The sequence below is a fragment of the Oryctolagus cuniculus genome, chromosome 18 (genome assembly GCF_051225735.1).
Source record: "Oryctolagus cuniculus isolate XC-2025 breed Fujian yellow rabbit chromosome 18, ASM5122573v1, whole genome shotgun sequence".
NCBI lineage: Eukaryota > Metazoa > Chordata > Mammalia > Lagomorpha > Leporidae > Oryctolagus > Oryctolagus cuniculus.
In genome coordinates, this window is record NC_142884.1 from 2,456,641 (window position 1) to 2,477,594 (window position 20,954).

Consider the following 20,954-nt stretch of genomic DNA (forward strand, 5'->3'; position numbering starts at 1 on the left):
ATTTAGTGCCATAGTACATGCCAAGAAGGTATACATATTTTATACATGGTTATTTCAGTTGTTGTTTCAGTCATGAACATCTGAGTGTATATATGGTAACATATGGTTACATACTGCAGCATTGGTATATAATTTGGAAATAAACACCTAGCACAGAGGCTATTGCCAGGCCCAGATTTCTTTTTTACAGATTGGGACTTATGATCATAGGTGTGTTGGAAGCCCATTGCAGGAACCCCTTCAGAGTTCTTGACGAAGAGGGGTTCAGCAAAGCATTCAATCCCTGAGCCCTGCAGAAGGCCCTGTCTATGAGGAGTGGGGCCTCACCAGACAATAAGTATGCCAACACTTTGACTGTGGACATCCTAACCTGCAGAACTGTGAGAAGCAGATGCTGGGTATTTATAAATTACACATTCTAAGGCATTTTGTGACGGTCGTAGGGATGCACAATTACCTTCAAAAATAACTAAGAATGAGCAAACAGTCTGTGCTGGGGTGTGTGCTTACTGAATCCAACAAACATTTAAACCTGAACAGCAAGCCTGATGGAGTTCATTCTCTCTCGTACATTCCCCCACAATTGTGGAAACTGATTTTTATCATACAGCCCATATCTGTATCGTTTAACAACTAAAGGATGGCTTAAAATGACACAATCTCCTGAAGTTAAGTTTTATTAAAAAAAAAAAAGTGACAGACTGCTCTAAGAAACTTTGGCATTGGAAGCAGTAGTTATTGTTACTTGCTAACTCTGAAAAATTTTTTTATCCCTCTCACAAACAAGTTGCAAGCCTCCACCACTGACTGGCTTGGTGGCTTCCAGTCGAGAGACCAGGGTAGGCGGGAGGCACGGATGTGGGAGGAATGGAAAGTCCCTCTTGCTCCTAGCCATGGGGAAACTCAAGAGATGGCATGAAAGTACACTGGACTCTGAGGAGTGTATGACAAAGAGAGTTCACCTCCTCCTCCTCCCCTCCACCTATCATCAAGGAAAAGGAGCTCCAGAGAGCCTCTGTGACCTGCTCAGGCTCTTAAAACAACTTACTGGAAAGCTGGGCTTGACTCTGATGGCCTAAGATCCTGTGTTGGATTTCCAGATACAATGATCACAGCTTGGCTACAGCGAATGCTCCCCAGTACTGTGGATGCTGAGAGCCCTGCACCCTGACACTTAGGAGAACGGTCGTGTATGCAATCGGAAAGCCCTCTCACGAGTCCCACCTTCCTAAGCCTTCCCTGACCCGGAGTCACCCGCGAGCTCCCACGGGAAGATTTCCCACGCCGGCCACGTGGACACAGCGCGCCCTCGCTGTGGCAGTCACCTGGCCATGCGCCCTCAGGTGTGGATCCGCAAGTGCCGCGTCAGGTTCGTGTTGCGGCTGAAGGTCTTCCCGCACTCGCCGCACCTGTAGGGCTTCTCGCCAGTGTGGATGCGCTGGTGCACGGTGAGCGAGGAGTTCTTGATGAAGCACTTGCCGCACTGCGCGCACCTGTAGGGCTTCTCTCCGGTGTGGATGCGCTGGTGCTCGATGAGGTACGCGCTCTGGCTGAAGGCCTTGCCGCACTCGCCACACTTGTAGGGCCTCTCGCCCGTGTGCACAATCTGGTGCACGATGAGCGACGAGCGCCCCGTGAAGTGCTTCTTGCAGACGTAGCACTCGTAGGGCTTCTCGCCGGTGTGGATGCGCTGGTGCTGAGTGAGGGACGAGTTCTTGCTGAAGGCCTTGCCACACTCGCTGCACTCGAAGGGCTTGACCCCGATGTGGAACCTCTGGTGTTGGATGAGGTAGGAGCTCTGGCTGAAGGCCTTGCCACACTCGTTGCACACGTAGGGCTTCTCCCCGGTGTGGTTCCTCTGGTGCAGCGTGAGGGACGAGCTCTTGTTGAAGGCCTTGCCGCACTCTTTGCACGCATAGGGCTTCTCGCCTGTGTGGGTTCGCTGGTGCTCAGTCAGGTGCATGTTCTGGCTGAAGGCCCTGCCGCACTCGGGGCACACGTACGGCTTCTCCCCGGTGTGCGTGCGCTGGTGCACGATGAGGTGCATGTTTTGGCTGAAGGCCTTGCCGCAGTCCCCGCACGCGTAGGGCTTCTCGCCCGTGTGGATGCGTTCATGCTGCGTGAGGGACGAGGTCTTGCGGAAGGCCTTGCCGCACACGTCGCACACGTACGGCTTCTCCCCGGTGTGCGTGCGCTGGTGAACGATGAGGTTCATGCGCTGGCTGAAGGCCTTGCCACAGTCTCCGCACGCGTAGGGCTTCTCGCCCGTGTGCACGCGCTGGTGGATGGTGAGGGACGAGCGCTCGATGAAGTGCTTCCCGCAGGCACCGCACGCGAAGGGCTTCTCCCCCGTGTGGATCCTTTGGTGCTTTATCAGCGAGGAGCTGCGGCTGAAGACCTTGCCGCATTCGCTGCAGTCGTAGGATTTCTTCTCTGCATGGAGCCTGGGGGGCTTACTGAGGTTCTTCCCGTGCATGACAAATGGACAGGCCCCCTTCTCCTCCGTAGGCTCCTCCAGCCTCGGGGGCGCTGGGGTAGAGTCTTGGCTGGCAGAGGCCTTCAGTTCATGACATCCAGTGACCGACTCCCCGGTGCGTGCGTTCCCCTGTGGAGTTCCCGGGTGGTCCCAAATGGCCCCTGAGCATCCCCTCAGCCTCCCCTGCATCCATGCTCGTCCCAGGGTGGGACCCCAGGCACCATTCCTCATGGGTCCTCCTGGGCCCACCTGGATGCATGGCTTGTCTTCAGAAACACTAGCCTTAGCATCCAGCTCTTTCATTTCGGGTCTAGTCTCCCAGTCTGAAAACCCAAAAGAAAAAACAAAGACAAAAGAAAACAAGCAGATGCAAACAGATGCAGTTAGCAAGGCCAGGTGCAGGGAATTTCTGAGATGGGAACGGGTATAGGCACAGACTGTGCTGGCCACTGACGACTTCTGGTTGCAGAGGGGGTGGGAAGGGAAGTGATGAATTGGGCACCCACGCCTGTGGCTGAAGGAGCTGAGCAGGGAGATCAAGAAGTGTCCCTTCCAGAGAAGGATGCAAAAGAAAGAAAACGTGAGAGCGCCAGCAAACTGCAGGGCTCTTGCAAGCTCGAGTAGGGATGACTTGGAACAGACTGCTGTCTGTACTGGCTTTACCTCCCCAGTTCATACCCTCAGCCATCGGATTTCCTTATAAATAACAAAATAGCAAATAGCAGTTATATGACATCTTCTTGGACTCGCCACCGTCCACCCTCTTCCTGTGCCACAGGGGACTGGCTTTACTCTTCTCCGGTGCATTTGGCAGGAGACGGGAAGGTGGAAGGAGAGAGACGTTGGGTTATTTCTACCTGCTCACTTCCGGCTTCTTATCCAAAGCCGTCTCTGGTCCTCTAGCTTCTGCTCTTGCTGGTCCCCACCTTCTCACTATGCCCTGCTTGTCCCCCAGCCCTCCTACTCAGCATCCTCATAAGTTTCCTCAGGTCTTCAAGGCATGAAGAGTGCCCTACACACCTTCTCTCCTGTGAGCCTCATGGGAATTATGCAACTTGGGGACTGAGCAGCAGGTGTTCCGTGGAGTTTGGGTCTAGACCCTCTTTGTACAACCCTCCCTTGGAGAGCCACATTTATGCCCAACTTTATATCACCTTCTACATATCTCTCATTCATTTCTAAATCTCAACTTCCAGCCCAGGTGGTTCTTCTGAAATTCCAGACTTAACAGCAGGGAATTTGTGTGTGCCACTTAAAAACGTGTCCAGTAGTGGGCATTTGGCCTAGCAGTGAGGTGACAGTTAAATAATTACACCCCATATCAGAATACCTGGGTTTATATCCTAGCTTCACTCCCAATTCTAGCTTCCTGCTGCTGCAGACCCTGGGAGGCAGTCATGATGACTCAAGTAATTGAGTCTGCCAGCCATGTGGTAGACTTGCATAGAGTTCCTAGCTCCTGGCTTGGGCTTGGCCCAAATCCAGCCATTGCAGGCCTTTGGGGAGTAAATCAGCAGGTGGGAGATTCTCTCTCTCTCTCCCTCTCCCTCTCCCTCTATCTCGATCTCTCTCTCCTCTCCCTCTCCTTTTCCCTCTCAAATGAAAATAAATATTGAGGTCTACATGCTTCCTTCTCATAAAAAATATGAGTACTCAGCCAGATGAAGCTACCATTTCTAAAATGCAGCAAAAATCTGAAATGGAGCAGTGACTGGTCCCCTTCCCCCATTTAAATGGCCTTCCCTGGTCCCCATGGCCACTTCAGTTTGAGGTCTCTCCCCTGAGCCATGCCTTGCACTAAGGGAGACTGTATTTAAACATTACCCATATGCTAATCTGTCTGACGTGTGTCTCCAGTCCATACCTCCTCTCTAAGCTCCACCCAGGAATATGTGAAACTCTACTTGGCATCTCTTAGATATCCCAGCTAGCATTCTGGATATGAAACCTGAGAGTTCAGGGGCTGGGGTTGTGGCATAGTAGGTAAAGCTCCTGCCTGCAACCCCAGCATTCCATATGGGTCCTGGTTAAAGTCATGGCTGCTCCACTTCTGATCCAGCTCATTGCTAATGGACAGGAAAAGCAACAGAAGATGGCCCAAGTGTTTGAGCCCCTGTCACCCACATGCGAGATCCAAAAGAAACTCAGGGCTCCTGACTTCAGCCTGGCTCAGCCCTGGCCATTGTGGCCATCTGGGGAGTAAACCAACAGATGGAAGATCAATATCCCCAGAGGAAAAGAGTTGAGAAATACTTTAGGTAGAAGGATGGTGAAGGCTGAGTGAACTTGAGATGCAGCACCATGCCCAGATGTCAGGGCCAATGGTGACGATGGGCACAAAGGGTTGTAGTGGATGTAGGTAACTTTTCAGTAGAGAGAAGAAAGGAAGGGCGGTGGTGAGTGGGGCTTGGGGTTAATGGGGTGGTGATGTTCTGGGAAATAAACTGTGTGGCTGAGGACTCTTGGTTGGGGACAGGGCTGGAAGCCTCTTGGAGTCAACAGAGCTAGAGACAGGTTGCCAGCTTCCCTTCAGTGGATTAAACCCCCTCCATATAGATCACTTGCGAAACAGCAAACACACCAGGAAAAGCTGTGAAAACACCACTCCATGTCAGCCTGAGCAAAGCTACTCTCACCACACCACTCTCACCAATCACCAATCAGATCAGCAAAACAAGTTATGTGCTTGACTGATGATGTACTTGACTGGCAGGAGCACATGTTCTTGGCATGCCTGCCAGTGTGAAGGGGAATGTTACCAGGTCGACTTCTGCAGACTGACAAAAAGCTATTAGTGGGGCTGGCGCAGTGGCGCAGCGGGTTAAAGCCCCAGCCTGAAGCACCGGCATCCTATATGGGTGTCAGTTCGAGACTGGGCTGTTCCACTTCCAATCCAGCTCTCTGCTATGGCCTGGGAAAGCAGTAGAAGATGACTCAACTCCTTGGGCCCCTGCACCCACATGGGAGACCTGGAAGAAGCTCCTGGATCCTGGCTTCGGATCATCTCAGCTCTGGCTGTTGCGGTCATTTGGGGAGTGAACCAGCAGAATGGAAGACTTCTCTCTCTCTCTCTCTCTCTCTCTCTCTCTCTCTCTCTCTCTCTCTTTCTCTGGATCTACCTCTTTCTGTAATTCTTTCAAATAAAAATAAATATATTTTTTAAAAAACTATTAGCATGCAAAATGCTATTTGTTCCTTCTGATATAAATGTGGTGTGTATTTTCATCATGCTAAATCTGTTGTCCTTTAGTGTTTCTTTTTCCCTTTTCTGTCTTTCTATAATTGTTCCTGACTACGAAGTAATTCACATTTTTTATTAAACCATCAAACATAAAAAAACTTAGGAGAAAATGGAAATTTCCTGTATCTCACTGATCAGAGTTAACAGTTTGGTTTATACTTTAAGATTCTCCTCCTTCCATATGCACCTTTTAAAAAATACACACAATACATCTATATACAGACATGCACAATCACATAATCCGCCTCCCCAAAATAACACTCAGTGGGGCTCTAAGATAAGAGTAACTAGGACAAGATTCCCTCCAGCTTTAAAAATAGGACAAACTACATAAAACAATGGTGTTTTTTTTTTTTTAAAAAAAACAGTAGACATCAAGCAATGAAGGGCAATAATTCCTAAGAAATGAAAATCAAATAACATAGGCCCTATGATTGCCCAGAGGAACTGTGACACAGGAGGAGGAAACTGAAGCACATCCTGGCAGACAAGAGACCAAGGTCAGGAAAGGTCATTTCAGGATAGAGCAGTGGAAACAGGATGCTGCCCAGACAGCATTCCAGGGATCTGTGAGGGTCGCCCAGTATCTGAGACTGATCACAACATGCAAGGAAACAACCCAACTTTGGGGAAACCTTTCCAGAAGAATGTGAAAATGGTGTCTGGCACAGAAAAGGGCTGGAGTGCCTTTTTCCTCCAGTCAGTCTGGAAAATCTTATAATCCATAGAACACTGGACAGAGCACTTAGAAGTGGCTGTGGAGACAGTATTGAGCATGAGTCATGCCAGCAAGACCATAGAGATCAGATTACATGCGTCTAGACAAAGGACAGACAGATGGACAGAACTGGACCCACACACATGTACACAACTGATTCTTGGACCTGAAAGTTTATATTGCAAGGTGTTGATCATAGGGAAAACCAGTGTGCAGAACAGAGTCAGAACTGGACCTATACACATGTACACAGCTGATTTTTGGACCTAAGAGATGAGACAATCAACAGAATCAACTGGATCCACACACGTGTACACAACCTATTTTTGGATCGGAAATGTAAAATGGCACAACCGCTCTGGAAAACTATTTGGCAGTTTCTTAAAAAGTTAAATATGTTTGTACTTTACATCCAGCCATTATACTCATGTTCATTGATCTAAACACAAATGTTCATGGCAGCTTTATATGTAACAGCCCGAATGTTCAACAGGTAAGTGGGTACACAAATTATTAAATACTCTCATAGTGGGACAATACATAGAAAAAAAAAAAAAGAAATCCACGACTGGTAAATGCAACAACACGGTGAATCTCAAGATGATAATGCTGAGTCAGGGAAGTCAGACTACCTGATTCCGTGTGCATACATGCAAGCACATGCACCTATACAACAGTGACATGAAGCAGACCAGTGATTGTTCAGGATGTGGGTAGGTAGCGGCGGTGAGAATATAAGTGGGTATGCTTGCTATCTTTATCCTGGTGATGGTTTCCTGAGTATGCATATATGTCAAAATGTATGAAACTGTTCACTTTAAAAATGTGAAATTAATTGTAGGTCAACTATACTTCCAGAAAAGTTGTTAAAGTTCTGAAAGTGAGTGTGTTCACCTAACAGTGTATCGTGGGACATCTTCCTGTTCAGTGTCTACACAGAGTCTTCAGCTTTGAAGAGCCACAGAGTTTCCATCACATTGGAACCCCTTAATGTACTTAATCAGTCTGGTAAGACTGGGAATTTAGGTTGTTTTCCTTTATTTTTCTTTCCATGTAAAAGTTTGTACACTTACAGGAAAATTGTTAAAGGATAGAGCCCTACAAATAAAGTCATTCAAAATTGGATGTAATTCCAAACTGCCCTTCAAAAGACTTGCCCAAACTGAATACTCCTAAAATGACACAGTCCCTTTCACTAATTTTTGTGTACTTCATTAGCAAAACTAATCTCTCAATTTGTATTTTATTTAGCCAGGTTACTTTTATGAAGTATAACCTTTGTATTTCCATATCAAAGAATTGCCAGTTCATAATTTTGGCTCATTTTTAATCATACATTTAGTCTCTTATATAATCATAACCCTCTGGCCATTATACATGTATGAAACCATTCCTATATCATCGTCTATCAACTTTATTCTTAGCTCTGAATAATTTTTTTAAAACTTTTAAAAAACTATGCAATCAAGCCTGTCAGTCTTCTTACTTCTTTGTGGTCCTTAAGTCACAGGCCTCCAGTAAGCAACTGCACAAAGCTGCCCTTACCCAGCGAGGCCAGATTCCTGTAGTTCTCCAGCATCACATCCCTGTACAAGTCCTTCTGGGCAGGCTGCAGCTGCTGCCACTCCTCCTGGGTGAAGTCCACAGTCACGTCCCTGAATGTCACTGACTCCTGCAAGAGGAAACCCACATCCACTCACTGCTTATGGAGGCCTGGAGAAGTGGCTGGAAAAGCCGAGAGGATTTAAAAAAGTATCTGAAAGTGATTTTGACAAGGCACAGGGTTCTCAAGTTTTCTTGGTGACTAACTGAATTTGGTGCTACTCTGACAGAAATAAAACAAGTATGAGACAGTGTGGAACAGAAAGCCATTGATTTGTGTAGCACACAGAAGGGAACCAAAGGCAAACTGATTACAGCCCAGTATGCTGACATGCGCTTGAGGGTATAGCAGCACAGAATCCTGGATGGAATTCACCATGCATCTCACTTCCCCAAGCCCCTGCTAAGCACCAGGCACTAAGCTAGACACTGGGATACGGACAGGAAAAGTTCAAGAACTAGTTCCTCATTAGAGAAGCAAAGACCAAAGCACATGTAATTTGGTGAATTCAATAATGAACAAATCAACAGAGCTCATAAGGCACCTAACTAATAGCAGCTTTGGTGTCCAAGAAGACTTTGAAAGGCTGACACTGAGTACAGTGAGGAAAATTAATAAGGTGTCCTTGCAAGGAGATTCTTGTTAGAGGTTAGAGCCTGGATTAAGACCTGAGGCTTAAAAGGCAAACCAGACTACGGGAAAATTACAAGAAACCCATGTGGTAGAAGCTGTGCCTTCCCAGTAGACATCATAAACCAATGTCTAAATGAATATGGCAGCATGGGAGACACTGATGACACCCACCTCTCACTTATTATTCTAACTGGATGTTATGGGTTGAATTATGTGCCTTTCCAACCCATATGTTGAAGATATGACCCCAGAACCTCAATAATGTGACCTGATTTGCAAACAGAGGCATACTGTTATGGTTTGAGTGGGTCCCTTGATGTTAACGTTTTAGCAGCTTGGACCCCATTGTAGTGGCATCAAGATGGGCTGTTTTTTTTAAATATTTATTTATTTTGAAATGTTACAGAGAGGGAAAAGAAGAGACACAGGGAGAGAGAGAGAGAGAGAGAGAGAGAGAGAGAGAGAGAGAGAGAGAGACAGAGAGAGATCTCCCATCTGCTGGTTCACTCCTTAGATGGCTGCAATGGCCAGGACTGGTCTGGACCAAAGCCAGGAGCTTCTTCATTCATGGGTGGCCTAACACCTAAATTCATTCATGGGCCTAACACTTCTCCCAGGCCATTAACAGGGAGCTGGATTAGAAGTGGAGCAGCTGAGACATGAACTGGCACCCATATGGCATCAAAGGTGGCAGCTTTACCTGCTATGTCACAGTGCCCGCCCTGTTGGTGTGATTTTTAAGAGGCAGGGACTACTGGGAAGCCATTAATTAGATCATTTGGGCACCACCCTTGGAAGGCATTAATGCAATTCTCTTAGGAACCTGATTCAGTTCTTAACAGAGCAATAATAAAAGATAATAAAGGAGCAAATCAAGGGGCCAGTGCTGTGGTATAGTGAGTAAAACCCCTGCCTGCAGTGCTGGCATCCCATATGGCGCCGGTTCGAGTCCCAGATGCTCCACTTCAGATCCAGCTCTCTGCTATGGCCTGGGAAAGCAGTGGAAGATGGCCCAGGTCCTTGGGCCCCTGCACCCATGTAGGAGACCCAGAAGAAGCTCCTGACTCCTGGCCTTTGATCGGCACATTTCCAGCTGTTGCAGCCAACTGGGGAGTGAACCAGCAGATGGAAGACCTCTCTGCCTTTCCTTCTCTCTCTGTGTAACTCTTTCAAATAAATAAATTAATCTTAAAAAAAGAGCAAACCTGCCTCTTCCCTGTGCTGTGGATTCCTGTCTTGCTGTGTGATCTCTCCCTACCACCATGACGCCATCTGCATGAAGTGACACAGGTAAGGAGGCTCTCGAGAGCCCTTGACATGCTTGTTGGACTTTCAGCCTCCAGAACTGAGAGCTAAATAAACCTTACTTCTTTATAAAGTTCCCAGCCTTAGGTATTTGGTTATAGCAACAGGAAACTGACTAATATGCATACACACAGAGAGAATGTTAGAGTGATGCTGCCACAGCCAGCTGGAACTGAGATGGGGAACAGAACCTTCCTCCATGCCTCAGCAGGAGCTGGGCCCTGCCAGTCTCTTCATCTGGGACTTTGCCAGCCTCCAGAACTGGGAAGTAACACATTTCTGTCATTTAAGCCCCCAGTCTGTGGAACTTATTTGTAGCGACCCAGGAAACTAATAGAGTGCTTCACACATACTAGTTCATTTACTGATTGAAGTCAGGCCTAGAAGGCAGGTAGTGATACTATTAAAATAATATTATGCCTATTAATAAGCTATCGTCTTCTATCCCCAAAGCCTTCCTCCTATGCTCTGTGTTATAATGCGGGGCCTGTGATGCTAGCCACGAGTATTTCTGCCTTACCAGCTGAATGCTCCTTAGGTTTGGCCAAGAAGGGTCACTGGAGGGAGGTAAGAAAGTAGAGATAAAGAAACCCAGGCATGGAGATGGTAGGTCCCTGAACCAGATCACATAGGCAATGAGTGGGATGAGCTCCAGGTCCTGGCTTCTAATCTCTGCTGGCATCAATTTCTCATGAACAGCCTGTATTATCCAAATATGGATCTTTATTCTGCCCTCCTATCCCTAACCCTGTTCACACCTGCTCCTCTCCAAACTTGCTCTGCCCTGGTCCACTGGCCTTTCTCTTGCTCTCTGAATATACCCAGGCCTTTGCACTTGTGTTTGCTCTGCCTAGAATGTTCTTCCTTTAGATCCTGGCTAAGCTGATGCCTTATTCATTCTTCTGGAGGTCTGAGCAGGCCAGTGACAGAATCTGATTATGCTCTTGGTGAAAGTAGACTCTGCATTTGTAAGCCCATGCTCACAGAAGCATTGTTTCCAACATCTAGAAGATTAGAGCGACCCAAGTGTCCATTGATAGATGAAAAGGTACACAAAATGTAGTCTCTTCATGTAATAGAATACTACTGCATCTTGAAAAGATTGATAATGCTACATCATGGATGAAACTTGAGAACATTATTAAGTGAAATAAACCAGTCACAAAGGACAGATACTATATAATTCCATTCACCTGACATACCCAGAGTAGACAAATTCGTAGAAAATAGAATGGTGTTTGCCAAGGGATAGGGAGGAGGGAATGGAAAGTTAGTGTTCAATGGATATAGAGTTTCTTTTGCAAAAGAATAGGGAGAATGATGGTGTTGATGGTTACACAACGTTATGAATGTGTAATGTCTTGAGCTGTACACTTAAAAATAGTTAAGCTAGAAAATTTTAAGTTATGTGTACTTTGCCACAATACAAAGAGAAAAAGTTATAAACACTGCTCTCTCGCTCTCTCTCTCTCTCTCTCTCTCTCTGTCTCTCTCTCCACCTCACCAGCTGCCATGTTATGAGAAGTCCTGTGGACAGACCCACCTGTCCAGCTACTGAAGCCTCCCACTAGCATGCACATGCATGAACTACCTAGTAAGTGATTCTCAGGTCCTGTGGAGCCTTCAACAGGCCACAACCTTGTGAACACCCTTAAACTATGCAAAATAATAAAATACCTGTTTCTTTAAGCTGCTGAGTTTTGGGAAACTTCTATGCAGTGATGGAAGATGTACTCAGGGAGGGTGTGCACTTCATTAAAAAAAAAAAGAAAGAAAAAAATATGTGGATATGTCTTCATATGGCATGTTTTTGAGGAGTATAAAGATCAGTTTGTAAACTGTGGCTTGGCCTTTACAAGTTAGGTGAAGGTGTAAAAGCGAAACCTTCAATTACCTAACCTCTTCATGCTTCTGTTTTCTCCTCTGTCAAGTGGGGAGAATAACAGCACCCACTTTGCAGGGAGGTTGTGAGGTTGTCCATCTGCTGGTCTACTGCTGAATTCCCAAATGCTAGAACAGTGCCTGACACACAGTGGGACCTTGACAGAGGCAGCATGCTGCATGCTGGAGCCAGATGTCTTGCTTTGAATCTGAGTTTGGCCATTTAGCAAGAAGCTCTTGGCTCCTGGCTTCGGATTGGTACAGCTCTGGCCTGTTGTGGCCATCTAGAGAGTGAACCAGCAGATGGAAGACCTCTCTCTCTGTCTTCATCTCTCTCTGTAACTCTTTGAAATAAATAAAATTTAAAAAAAAGCTTAAGCCAAAAATCCCAACCATACTGAAATAAAAACAATCAACAAATCCTTCTAAATAATGTAGGTTAAAGAAATCAAGAAAAGAATCACAGATGAGTTAAAAATGAAGACATCATGGAGCAGCCATTTGGAAAATAATGTGTCAATTCCTTAAATAGTTAAACAGAGCTAACCATGTGACCCAGCAATTCCAACCCTAGGTATACTCTCAAGGGAAACGCGAACACATGTTCCAATGAAGACCTGTACACAGATGTTTATGACAGCATTATCCATAACAGCAAAAGAGGATACAACCCAAAGTCTATGAACTGACCAATGGATAAATAAAATGTGCATTTTCATACAATGGAATATTATTCAATCATGAAAAGAAGCGATATTCTATTTGTGATACCACATGGATGAACTCCATAAACATTCTGCTAAGTGAAAGAAGCCAGTCACAAAAGACTATATACTATATGATTACATGTGTATGAAATGTCCAAAATAGGCAAATCTATATAGACAGAAAGTAAATTAGTATTTGCCAAGAGCTAGAGCTTCATGGTGGAAAACAGGATTGAATGCTGATGAATACATGATACTTTTAGGGGGGAGATGAAAATGTTCTAAAATTGATTATGTTGGCTGACAACTCTGTGAATACACCAAAAACCAATGAATTGTACACTTTGTGGTATGCAAAATTTATCTCAACAATTGTATTAAACAAAGGAAAATATAAAATACCAACATAACATAGTCAACATAACCTGACCAACACATTTATAGAGCAAAATAAATGCCAGGTGGATTCAAAAGATCATTGTTAACATTCAAATGATAAATGGCATAAAGAAAATATAGATGTTATCTGTCTGTGGATGAAGAAATCTTTTCACAGCTTAAAAACTATGGAAGATACCATAACAGGAGACATTAACAGATTTGATTTTAAAAATACAAAATGCTTCTGTACTGAAAAACAGAGTAACATAATAACTAAGAAACAAAAAGCAAACCTGGGAAGAATATTCATCACAAATATTTACACACACAAACACATACATACACATACATTTCTCTAAAATCTTTAATACTAAGATTTCTGTAGGCTGATAAAGCAAGAGATGGGTCTGCTCACAGAAATGATGAAAAAATAAATACTTAGTAAAAATTGAACCTCACTAATAATAACAATGCTACTGATAGAGATCATTTGACATCATTTGAACCCTATAACACTCAAGTTTTATATCATTTGTCATCTATATCCATCTGTCAATATATCCATTTCTCCTTTATATTCTCCAAGCAGAACAACTACCTGACAATGGCCAGTGTAAGCTAGTGGAGGCTGTCTCCTTCACATTGCTGGGAATATATACTGCCACAGATAATGTGGAAAGGCATTCAAAGACTTAGGAAAGGCCTCAAATATATTCAACCCATTATTCTTTTTCAAGAATCACTTCTAGAGAAATCACATAAAATTCAAGAGAAGATAAATGTTCAGTGTGTCCTTTCTAACACCGTTTATACCATGAATACCTGGGCACCAATAAATGTCCAACAAGAAGGGAACCATTAAGTAAACCAGGACAGGGCCAATAGGTAAAATTTTTATGTAGCCATCAAGACAGATATCACAGAAGAGTTTTTAATAGGGTGGAGAAGTGCTCAGTATAAAATATTTTATGCAAAAGCAGGATATAAAAATGCTTATCCAGAGAGATTCTATATTTTGCAAAAACAATATGCATATCCAAGGAGGGAATAATCCAAGGTGTAAATAATCCAGAGTATTTATCCTTTGAGGTAAGATTGTGGGTGAATTTGATTATCTTAGCTATGTTTTTCTGATTTTCTAAGGCTTTTATTCTGTTCATGCTTTTCCTTACCTATCAGAAATTTTCTTTTACTTTTATATTATTTACATTACCATAAAGTGATTTTTAAAAAGTCAAAGTCACGAGTACCGGATGAACACTGGGGTACACTGATTATGCAGCCCAAACAAGTGATGTTTATAAAGTTTTCAAAGGCAGAAGGACATTTCTACTGCACAAAGCTGGGTGAAAAACACCCCAAGATTAAGATGGCAGAGCCAGTATTTGGTCAACTTTTAAAAATAATCTTTGGAGTGGGGCTTAGTCTAGCAATTAAAATGCTCGTTAAGACACCCAGGTTCTACATGGGAGTTCCTGGATTTGATGCCCAGCTCTTGTTCTTAGCTCAGATTCCTGCCAACGCAAACCCTGGGGGGCAACACTGATGGCTCAAGTAGTTAGGTTCCTGCTCCCTATATGGCAGACCACTTGGGTGACCTGACTTAGCTCCCACCTCCTTGCTTTGACCTAGCCATGACCTGCCCAATCCCTGCCACTGGGGATATTTGAGGAATGAACAAGCAGATGGGAGGACTTTCTCTCTCTCTCTCTTACATTAAAAAATTCCTCAGAGAAGGGAGAAAATAAATGAATATTCAAGTATCCACATGGTCACCCTTAAGTAGGACTATGGGTGAATTATGTTGTCTTACTGATACTTTATTTTGCCAGCTTTATAGAACCAGCATTTATATATTATTATTTTTATAATGAAATATTATGTCTGGCAAAGAAGAAGATTTAGAGAAAAATACAACAGTCTCATGGATACTACCCAGAGAAAGATATAAACCTCATGGCTATAACTGAAGATGTCCATGTGCCCTGGCCTTATACCCTTTGCCTCCTCTTCCCTCTCTCTGTAGGTGCCCACTATCTTAGATGAGCTGGGCCTATATACTCTGTTTTCACTGCTCACATGGGTGCTCATAAGGGCCATTAGTGCTGCCTGCCCATTGGTAGACATGACATGTTTAGCATTATCCTGCCTGGGTTCTTTTGCTCACTCCCAGGTACTCCCCCTGTGTCTCCTGAGAGTCCTGAGGGCAGGGATGCCCACTTTCAAGCTACCCTGCCCCCCACAGCCAGGGTCAGGAACAGATGTGGGATGTTGGCCTGTCCTTCTCATCAGGGCAAACACAGACCCCAGGAGATGAGCTGGGGACATGGGTCCTGTAGGGGTTCAGGCAGTAGAGGGTCCTCTGAGGGTAGAAGCCCAGCCCTCTGGGCTCATGTCTTTGGAAAGGAGGGCAAGAGGGCAACAGGACTCACCGGGGCCTCGTCAGTAAGCAGCTGAGCAGCAATCCCTCCGCTGCCCATGATGGCCAGGGGACTGGAGGATGGGCCTTAGCAGGTGCAGGGCTGTGTGGTGGTGGGGGAAAAGAAGGAAGCACATGAGAGAATGGGCTTTGGCCTGCTTTACAAATGCAGACAGGACAGATACACACATATACATCAACAGTAAACATTTTTGGGACTCACTGCATGCAAGGTACTTGATAAATATATCTCATTTAATCTTCCAACCACCCTACAAGATAGATACTGCTATCCATACCAATTCACAGATGAAGAAACTGAGGCCCAAAGAAATAAGACAGTTGTTCAATAAAGAAACAAAACAGTGCCTTGCTAGACACTCGAGTGAGGTAGAGCATGTCCAGCTGAGTGCATATGCTTACCCACTAGGCTAGGCTGCCTCCCAAATGCGTACCCACATATACTGGTACAGATACTCCCCAAACACACACACCCAAATGCATTTTCACAGGCAGCTGGGGAAGCAGAATCCCTACCTTCTCCTAGCTGTTCTCCCTCATCCCCTCCTTGGGTCTGGGTGCTGGACCAAGACCCTTCCAGATGACCTAGCAGTGCCCTTCCACCCTCTGGGGACTTCCCCCAAGACTTCATGAAATCATGTGAGGTTCAACTACTAGATACACATAAGGAGCCAGTCCTGGCACATAGTAGGAGCTCAATAAACATGTACAGTCATTATTCCTGTTGATGTTAGTCACATATTTCCCAAAGAGTGGGACACAGCTGTCTAGAGATTCAAAGAGTAGACTCACTGGGTAGAAACATATCCCAGCCCCATTCTCTTTCAATTCTGACAGGCTTGGGAGAAAGTCAGTGGCTACTCATGTGTCTTATCTGTCACCCCCAAATTCATTAGAACCACATGGCTTTACCCTTTTCACAGTAATGTTCAGTTTCTATTTACAGTAGTCACAGAGTGTCCTTTTAATCCAAGCTGGATTAAGTTAAAAAAAATCAGTGACCAATGTAAATTTTTTAAAAAAATGAAAAAGGATAGTTGGCATAGGTTAGTGGCAATTTTAGGAGACTGAAACATGGGGGCTTAGTCTTGGTTCCACAGAGTAGAGACTATCATTTTGTTTTATTGTACCTCCAGCATGTAGGACACTATTTGGCACACAAAAGGCACCCAAACATGAACTTGAATAAATAAATGAACTTCTAGCATCAGCAAGAATGCAAGGAAACATGCCTTTTCACTCGCAGCTGAAGCACTGTGAGTCACTCAACTTTTTCCAGGAAGTGAGTTGGCAACACAGAAACCTCATAACCCAATGACTCTCTTCCTGGAAATCTACCCATAGCAACAAAAGCTCCGTGTAAAAGGTTATACAGAGGAAAAAAGGAAGTTAATTGCAGCACCATTCCTAGAGGCAAAACAAAATAAAACACCAAGCCAAGCATTAAACCAAAAAACATCTGAAAACAAAATTAACAAACATTTCTAAAGGAAAGAGAGTGAATAAATAGTGGGGAATCCATCCTATGAGCTGCCAGGTCACTTCTAGGAAGCAGTAGTTGGTTTCACATCTCTTGACAGGCCTTTGGTTTCACTAAGTGAGAAAAGGAAGTTACATGGTTTTATGCAAAATTTCAACCCTTTGTGAGAAACAAATGAGTACTCATGGATGTGGCTGCTTCTGGTGAACATTTTTAATCTGGGGAAGGCTGTGACATGAACCCAGGCTGGTGTCTCAAGGGGCTGGAGTGGGAATGACAAGGGAGCTGGAGGTTACTAATTTTTTTCTATTCCATTGAATTATTTCCCTGGGAGCTGCAACCCTGTATTACTGCCAAGAATTTTTTTTAACAGAACTTAATTTGTAAACAAACTTAATTTGATTTGCAAGTAAATTTTATTTATTCCTTCCAAGTTAGTGGTCTGACTTTCACCCCATTCCATGAGGTCAACAACACTGGCTCTTTATCAGAGCTGACTTACTCAGAAAGCACAGAGCTTGGGACCCATGTCACCTATAGGAACCTACTGGAAGATCTTAATTTATTTTAAAATCATAAGAAAATGATGACTCTAATCCAGCCTGTATTTTATTTGTCTTTATACTAATGGAATCACAAAATAACATTTTTAGTGTTCTTCTCTCTCTCTCCTCTCTCTCTCTGTAATAGAGCAGGGGGCCCATGAAAGCAAAGTGCCCTTAAATGTCATAAAGTGGTCCTGGAAGTGACTTGCCAAGGATGGCCAGGGACCTGAGACCCAGTATGGCCTCAGATCTGTGTGGCTGCCAAGCCAGTGGCTTCCTCCTTCCACTTCCCCTCTGAATCTTCTGTAATGTCCTTCCTTCCTTTTCCATTGTTTCTAAAGGGAGAGTTTTTTGGGGGAAAATCTTGCAACCTAATCTCAGGTAAGCAGAAAGGGGAAAAAAGAAAAAGGGATCTTCCATCCATCTGGTGGAGAATTATGAAGGCTCTGGAACCCAGATGCCTGTGTGCAGCCTTGGTGATCCACTTAATATCCTCAAGCCTCAGTTTCTCCATCTGTAGGAGGGGATGACGATGGTTCCCCTCAGAATTACTGGGAGGCCTATAAATGAGGTAGTTACTGCAAAGTGCTCAGAACAGCACTGACTCAAGGCCTGATCCCTGAATAAATCAATCCTTCATTGGTCATAAGGAGCAGGGGAAGAGGACTCTTCCAGAAGTCTGCCCCCCCCCTTTAAGAAAGTCCTGTGGGAAATAGAAGAACCCCCCCATCACTCACACACTTCCTGCCCTTCCAGAGCTTTCCATGAGCCAGACAGGTTTCTGAGGGCCATGAAAATGCTTGGGAATTGGAACGAGGGGTACCCTAGAAGTGGGGGGTGAGAAGACCTGTCCTTGGAAGGGGCACACTCAGATGCACCCGCACAAATACATCCACCAGGACACAGCAGGACAAGTGCAAAAATAAGGAGAGAGACACTGGTGGGGCTGGGCTTCTGGAGGGGTTCACTCCCAGTGACACTCAGAGACAGGTGGGCAGCCAGAGGGCAGACTCACATAGACAGAGATCGAGACCCACAGCACAGACCAGGCCACGGCAGTCACCAGGAGATGGGCAAGGCTCACAGGGCCGCCCTCAGAGGTCCAGGAGGACCAGGACAAGTACGTGCCTGTGCACACACACAAGATGAGAGGACTCTGCAGGATGGCACCCTCACAGCCAGGAACAGCTTTCCTGTCTGCTGCGCTCCCTCGGCTCACACACCCTTTCCCCTCAGCCCGCACACCTCTCCCTCAGCCCGCACACCTCTCCCTCAGCCCGCACACCCTCTCCCTCAGCCCGCACACCCTCTCCCCCAGCCCGCACACCTCTCCCTCAGCCCGCACACCCTCTCCCTCAGCCCGCACACCTCTCTCTCAGCCCGCACACCCTCTCCCCTCAGCACGCACACCTCTCCCTCAGCCCGCACACCCTCTCCCTCAGCCCGCACACCCCCTCCCCTCAGCCCGCACACCCTCTCCCTCAGCCCGCACACCCCCTCCCCTCAGCCCGCACCACCTCTCCCTCGGCCCGCACACCCTCTCCCTCAGCCCGCACACCTCTCCCCTCAGCCCGCACACCCTCTCCCCCAGCCCGCACACCTCTCCCCTCAGCCCGCACACCCTCTTCCCTCAGTCCGCACACCTCCCCCCCAGCCCGCACCACCTCTCCCTCGGCCCGCACACCCTCTCCCTCAGCCCGCACACCTCTCCCCTCAGCCCGCACACCATCTCCCTCAGCCTGCACACCCTCTCCCCTCAGCACGCAGACCTCTCCCCTCAGCCCGCACACCTCTCCCTCAGCCCGCACACCTCTCCCCTCAGCCCGTACACCCTCTCCCTCAGCCCGCACACCTCTCCCCTCAGCCCGCACACCATCTCCCTCAGCCTGCACACCCTCTCCCCTCAGCACGCAGACCTCTCCCCTCAGCCCGTACACCCTCTCCCTCAGCCCGCACACCTCTCCCCTCAGCCCGCACACCCTCTCCCTCAGCCCGCACACCTCTCCCTCAGCCCGCACACCCTCTCCCTCAGCCCGCACACCCTCTCCCCTCAGCCCGCACACCCTCTCCCTCAGCCCGCACACCTCTCCCCTCAGCCTGCACACCCTCTCCCTCAGCCTGCACACCTCTCCCCTCAGCCCGCACACCTCTCCCTCAGCCCGCACACCCTCTCCCCCAGCCCGCACACCTCTCTCCTCAGCCTGCACACCTCTCCCCTCAGCCCGCACACCTCTCCCTCAGCCCGCGCACCCTCTCCCTCAGCCCGCACACCCTCTCCCCTCAGCCCGCACACCTCTCCCTCAGCCTGCACACCTCTCCCCTCAGCCCGCACACCTCTCCCTCAGCCCGCACACCCTCTCCCCTCAGCCCGCACACCTCTCCCTCAGCCCGCACACCTCTCCCTCAGCCCGCACACCTCCCCCCTCAGCCCGCACACCCTCTCCCTCAGCCCGCACACCCTCTCCCCTCAGCCCGCACACCTCTCCCTCAGCCCGCACACCTCTCCCTCAGCCCGCACACCTCTCCCCTCAGCCCGCACACCTCTCCCTCAGCCCGCACACCCTCTCCCCCAGCCCGCACACCCTCTCCCCCAGCCCGCACACCCTCTCCCTCAGCCCGCACAACCTCTCCCTCAGCCCGCACACCCTCTCCCCCAGCCCGCACACCTCTCCCCTCAGCCCGCACACCCTCTTCCCTCAGCCCGCACACCATCTCCCTCAGCCCGCACACCTCTCCCTCAGCCCGCACACCTCTCCCTCAGCCCGCACACCTCTCTCCTCAGCCCGCACACCCTCTCCCTCAGCCCACAAGTCCTCTAGGGGCTCCACCCTTTCTGGGGCTGGGGTCTGCCTCCCAGGTAGAGTGTGGGCGGGACTCCGCCCCGCCCAGCAGCCGGACTCACCCGCGAGCTCCGCCGCCGGGACAATGACCGCGCCCGCTAGGCCCGCCCGGCCGCAGTGCGCCTGCGCTGGCGGCGTTGGACTACATTTCCCAGCAGGCCGCGCGCCGCCGCCTCCCTTTGAGCGCCTCCTGCTGAACGGAGCCGGACGGAGCCGAATGGCGCCGGCGCGGGACGATGGCTCCCTTGCGTCTTCCAGAGGCCTCGCTGGCTAAGGCCGAGGAGTCTGGGTGCATAGGAAGCGATTAGAAACTGGGGGAAGGGGGCAGAGAAGGATGGAGAGGGAGGAGCAGCTGGGAGAGAGGACTGGAGGCGCCCGGGTGAGGGGAGCAAGCGGCAGGGAGGGAGACGGGAGGTGATGGGGAACGTGTGGAACCGGGGCTGAGGAGGAGGAAAGGGATGGAGAGAGGACAGGGGCGGGCCTCTGGCCGGGCGCGCCACTCATCCCGCTCAGGCACCTGCTCCGCCCTGACTCCGGCTTCCTGCTAATGCGCCCCTGGGAGGAAGCAGGTGATGGCTCAGGTCCTTGGGCCAGCAACGTGGGACCTGCAGTAAGTTCTCAGCCACTGCCCTTGGCCTGGCCCAACGCTGGCCGCTGTGGGCATCTGGGGAGTGAACCAGTGTGTGGAAGAGAGAGGGAGAAAG

The 20,954-nt window shown here is 47.8% G+C and overlaps 1 protein-coding gene and 1 long non-coding RNA gene across 5 annotated transcripts; one reads left to right on the plus strand and one right to left on the minus strand.

Annotated features, from left to right (window-relative positions):
- Nucleotides 1-661: 661 nt before the first annotated feature.
- Nucleotides 662-20,729, minus strand: ZNF71 (zinc finger protein 71). Of its 4 annotated transcripts, none has more exons than XM_089319975.1 (4): nucleotides 20,313-20,729; nucleotides 15,378-15,467; nucleotides 7,981-8,107; nucleotides 662-2,799 (listed from the first exon to the last, which is right to left on the minus strand). In XM_089319975.1, exons 2-4 carry the CDS (start codon nucleotides 15,423-15,425, stop codon nucleotides 1,340-1,342), a joined length of 1,635 nt encoding a protein of 544 aa, XP_089176101.1. In that variant the 5' UTR covers nucleotides 15,426-15,467; nucleotides 20,313-20,729; the 3' UTR covers nucleotides 662-1,339. The 4 variants fall into 4 exon arrangements, with proteins under 4 accessions (XP_089176101.1, XP_089176102.1, XP_089176103.1 ...); XM_089319976.1 differs by lacking the exon at nucleotides 20,313-20,729 and adding an exon at nucleotides 18,426-18,686; XM_089319977.1 differs by lacking the exon at nucleotides 7,981-8,107 and having other exon boundaries at nucleotides 20,313-20,727.
- LOC149120692 (uncharacterized) lies at nucleotides 1,684-5,960 on the plus strand. Its single transcript, XR_016225135.1, has 2 exons — nucleotides 1,684-1,789; nucleotides 5,374-5,960. It is a non-coding gene; the product is annotated as an uncharacterized LOC149120692 (long non-coding RNA).
- Nucleotides 20,730-20,954: the final 225 nt, after the last annotated feature.

Coding starts and splice junctions, on each gene's coding strand:
- ZNF71 (XM_089319975.1), bottom strand. CDS start 15,425: ATGGGCAGCGGAGGGATTGCTGCTCAGCTGCTTACTGACGAGGCCCCG. Junction 8,108..15,377: donor TGCTTACTGACGAGGCCCCG/GTGAGTCCTGTT, acceptor TTCCTCTTGCAG/GAGTCAGTGACATTCAGGGA. Junction 2,800..7,980: donor CAGGAATCTGGCCTCGCTGG/GTAAGGGCAGCT, acceptor TTGGGTTTTCAG/ACTGGGAGACTAGACCCGAA.